The 4,206-nt window shown below is 40.3% G+C and overlaps 1 protein-coding gene and 1 long non-coding RNA gene across 2 annotated transcripts; both read right to left on the reverse strand.

The window, feature by feature from the left end:
• Positions 1-964: 964 nt before the first annotated feature.
• LOC112729203 (uncharacterized) lies at positions 965-1,548 on the reverse strand. The gene is made up of 3 exons (XR_003166404.3): positions 1,431-1,548; positions 1,228-1,314; positions 965-1,081 (listed from the first exon to the last, which is right to left on the reverse strand). It is a non-coding gene; the product is annotated as an uncharacterized lncRNA (long non-coding RNA).
• Positions 1,549-1,952: 404 nt separating this feature from the next.
• Positions 1,953-3,862, reverse strand: LOC112729902 (uncharacterized). Its single transcript, XM_072208221.1, has 5 exons — positions 3,793-3,862; positions 3,392-3,524; positions 2,850-2,887; positions 2,493-2,615; positions 1,953-2,151 (listed from the first exon to the last, which is right to left on the reverse strand). Exons 1-5 carry the CDS (start codon positions 3,860-3,862, stop codon positions 1,985-1,987), a joined length of 531 nt encoding a protein of 176 aa, XP_072064322.1. The 3' UTR covers positions 1,953-1,984.
• Positions 3,863-4,206: the final 344 nt, after the last annotated feature.

A 4,206-nucleotide genomic window follows, 5' to 3' on the forward strand; every position in this document is an offset into this window, starting at 1 on the left:
GTATTCATGCATTTATATGATTGAGGCCATCATTTCATTAGCTCACTTACCCAAATAGCCTTACCTTTTATCTTCCTTGTTAGCCAAATTTGAGCCTACGCTTAACCCACTTATTCTTTATTAGCACATTACTAGCCTTAAAGCGAAAAACAATAAATGTCCTTATTTGGATCTTTGATTAGCTTAGGCTAGTGTGTGTGAGTATCATTCAAGTGTGGGAACCTTGGGACACTGGGTGAATAAAAGGGTAGTTTTGTATTGTTATTGAAAATATTGAGAATTGGGTACATACTCATGTATTGATCAAATCACTACAAGAAAACACGTCTATTGCCACGCTTTTAAAGCGTGGCGAAAAGCTGAAAAAAGCGTGGCGATAGCTTTTCGCCACGTTTTTTAAGCTACCGCCACGCTTTTGAAAGGGTGACCTATCAAAGGGTGGCGGTTGCTCTATCGCCACGCTTTTTGCAGCCTATTGCCACGCTTTTTGTTTGCCACGCTTTTTTACAAACCGCCACTTGTAAAAGCGTGGCTGTAGGTGGGAAATACGGCCACGCTTTTAAAGCGTGGCGATAGGTAGAGATATGGCCACGCTTCAAAAGCGTGGCGATAGGTAGAGATATGGCCACGCTTTTGAAGCGTGGCGATAGGGAGAGATACGGCCACGCCTTTGAAGCGTGGCGATAGGGAGATATACGGCCACGCTTTAAAAGCGTGGCGAAAGGCTTGTTAAATTAAAAAAAAAATTTTCTTTTTCTTACTTGATCTTAATTACTACACAATATAAATTTTCAATCCTTTTTTATTACCAAACCTATAAATATAGTATACAATTTTTGTTGCAAGACAATTTTTATTAGTGACATAATTTTTGCTTTAATTATTTTATACAAAATAAATTTCGAGTTCAAATTCCAAAACTAAAAACGGTAGAAAAATAAACAATACAACTTAAACACTAAGTCCTTTGTTGTTCTTTCTTCCTCTAGCCCTCTCAAACTTCCTTCCCTTAGATCGTACATAAGGCTTGGTATGGCTGTGAGGAACACTAGGACCAGGATCAAAATGTTTCACAGCTTCCCTGAAATAGCAAAATCAACAAGGGAACAAAAAACATGTTTAAGTTACAAAAGATAAAGTAAGACATAAGACAATAAGAAGCAAGAGTGTAATACTCCAAAATCCCCAATTTTCGGCTGAATTAGGACATAGCAAAGCCGAACTTACAATCTGACTGGGCAGAACAAGTCCTTTTCCATCAACACATCATTTCTGATTATAGTAATCCATTGACTCCTCAGCAATTGGAAAGAACTGCAGCACATTTAACTTACCAAATATAAATAAAACTGAGCAGCATAAAAAGAAAGATGGAGTAAATGTAAAGCAGGTTCATTAAATTTAGAAGAAAACGATTAGATACTACTCACCTTCAAGAATAATAGAAGACTAGAAATCATCAACCTTGTTCGTTCCAGCCTTACAGTGGACAACCACAACATTCTCAATATCTAACTTCAACCACGAGTATGCACTATGACAGAAAGAGATAACCAGTTGAAGTGGTGGGCAATTATGATCATCAAATGGAAAGCTCTCCACCTGAAGAGGGAATTTGATATTGCAGATGAAAGCAGCAGTTGGTTTGTAAAACAAATCTAAGTGCTGAAAAAACCTAAAACCCAAGTGAAACAGAAAGCTGACACATGTAGTCTAGGTGTTGGAAATTAATCAAGACATCTGCATGAACACTCTATTTCCTCAGAACATTTATGATCACATTAAAAGAGATAATGTTGTTAAGTAGAGTAATATTATATGGTCTAGTAATCAATAATTATTCCACGATTTCCCAGGCTGAGAAACCATGTTAACAATATGGGCTATGATATGTAACACCTAAAAAAATAATAATTAAAATTCTAACAACATGCATGGATTGGCTTCTCTAAAATGATACTCACACCTTCAATCTAAAGGTGCTTCAAAGGGGATAAGCAACAGTTTGCCCAACAGTTCCAAGTGCAGCACCACATGCCACGCGAGTTGTCACACTCAACTCAGAATCTTGCACTAGACCAAATGGATTGGATTTAACTAACCAATCTTTCAAAGACTCATAAACAGCAAAGTTTAGACCTACAATGGAACCTGGAAAACAGGAAAAACAATTAAAAATAAGAAAGCATTAATTCTAATAACAGCACTACAGCCACTACAGCAGGAGAGGAGGGGGTGGAGAACTTTAGGGAGTTAATTATATCAGTTGCATGAATTGCCCAAGCACAATATTAAGATTTGTCATATTTGCCATTATGATCATGATTGTAATCATCAACTTTGTAAAGAAGTAATCATCAACAAAAAGCATACTATAAATATTAAGAGCAGTAGAGCACAAAGAACACGAAGAAAACCAATGTTATATCTTCTCTCTATGTGATTTGCAAACCAAGCAATTGGTAAACAGAAAAATGAAGGTAAAGATGTACCTGTACAGTTATCCTGCCTCGAACCATATCCATTGGATAAGTTGCGGACATGGCAATTATTCCAGCACATGCTCCAGCTCCAAGATGTAAAACAGGAGTCAGCTGAGATCCTCTGCCAAAATCCTAAGAAAAACAGTTAGACAAACAGGGTTTTAGAACTGAACCCACCCCCAGCCCCTTTCCTTTCTTTGATTGAGAAAAGTGCTACTTATTAATTTTTATCGTTAAGTTTTTATAGGTACATCTGTAAAAATATCAGTTAATGAGAAAGCAGTAACTGGAGACCAAAACCTGCAATCCCTCTTGCCCAACACCAAAAAACCAGATGGGGAAAGAAAAAAATAAATACGGACATACCATTTCCAGTTTTTTGCTGATACAGCTGCAGTATAGATCTGAGAGAAAACAATAGTCAGTGAAACAGGACAGGGACACTTAAAAATATGTCAGATGCAATGAACAAAAAACTGAAACTTGTTAAATGAAACTGCTCCCTATATTCTGTAGTTCAAATCAGACACTACAAGAAACTTGGTGTATTACTAATTACTTACAGTCTTTATTTGGATATACGTGAATAACCCCATCTTGCATTTCAAAGTAGTGCTGCATTACAAAACAAATTAACATTCATTTAATCACAGAAGATAAAATTGGGATATCTACCTCTTCGATGATGGAAAAGTATAAAATAAATTCATAAAAACTCACATCAGCACCGAAATAATGGAAAGTGAAGGTGATGCAGAATAGCTATGGTGGTTAATCCAATCAGCACCGAGAGCGGCATCAGTAATTCCAGCAACAGTGACCATGGTTACAGCAAAATAGAGAATTTAAACTCAATGGAATCGAAAACAGAAATGAATTCGATGGAATTGGAAACAAAGACAACTTACGATAAAAGAACGAAACAGCAGCAATAGGAGAGGCAGCCCCCTTCTCTCCAGTCCGTGATTCCGGCGACCAGAGGCACGGCGGTTGTTCCCCAGTGACAATCGATGGCGGCGGCTGAAGCTTCTTTGACGGTGACTAAAACCAACACGCAGGGACAATAAGGTTTTTGGAATCTTAAACGAAGGTAAACCAAACTCAAAAACCCTTACCGATGGTGAATCTCAGTGGCGGCAGCGGAGCTTCTCAGCGGCAGAGGCGCGGCGGTGGCTGAGCACGGGTCTCCCCTTTCTCTCCTCGGCTCCCGAGCTCTCTCTCTCTCTCTCTCTCTCTCTCTCTCTCTCTCTCTCTCTCTCTCTCTCTCTTTCACTCTTCATGAACGGCAACGGCGCGGGCTGGAGGTGACAGCGCGAGTGGCGGCAACGGGACTGGAAGCTTCTGCGACGCAACGGCGGCGAGCCCAGTGACGGTGTCATCCCTTCCTTTTCTCCCCGTCGCTCCCCTTCTCCTCCTCTTGTGCGTGACGACGACACGGCTGCGATGGCAAGGACGACACTGAGCGCGGCGCGGTAGCGAGCGGGACACGATCCTGAGCAGCGCGGCGACGGCTCCTCTCCGGCGCTCTCTTCCTCCCTGATTTTCCCCTTCCCCGTTTCCCTTTTTCTTGCCTTCGTTTCTTTCTTTCTTTCTGTCTTTCTCTTTTTTTTCTGAAGGATGGAACTGAGTTTGGGTTAGGGAGTGGGGGTGGTTAGGTTAGATGAGTGGCGGTGGTTAGGTTAGATTAGGAGGGGGTTATAGTTTAATTTGATTAAAATTAGGG

Source organism: Arachis hypogaea, chromosome 12, assembly GCF_003086295.3.
Source record: "Arachis hypogaea cultivar Tifrunner chromosome 12, arahy.Tifrunner.gnm2.J5K5, whole genome shotgun sequence".
Classification (NCBI taxonomy): Eukaryota; Viridiplantae; Streptophyta; class Magnoliopsida; order Fabales; family Fabaceae; genus Arachis; species Arachis hypogaea.

Excerpts from the sequence above, each read along its gene's own strand:
- LOC112729902 (XM_072208221.1), bottom strand. The coding sequence starts at position 3,862 with ATGACACCGTCACTGGGCTCGCCGCCGTTGCGTCGCAGAAGCTTCCAG. Across the intron at positions 2,888-3,391 it reads TGCTGTTTCGTTCTTTTATC|ATCTATACTGCAGCTGTATC; the intron begins GTAAGTTGTCTT and ends GTTTTCTCTCAG. Across the intron at positions 2,616-2,849 it reads TCAGCAAAAAACTGGAAATG|GATTTTGGCAGAGGATCTCA; the intron begins GTATGTCCGTAT and ends TGTTTTTCTTAG.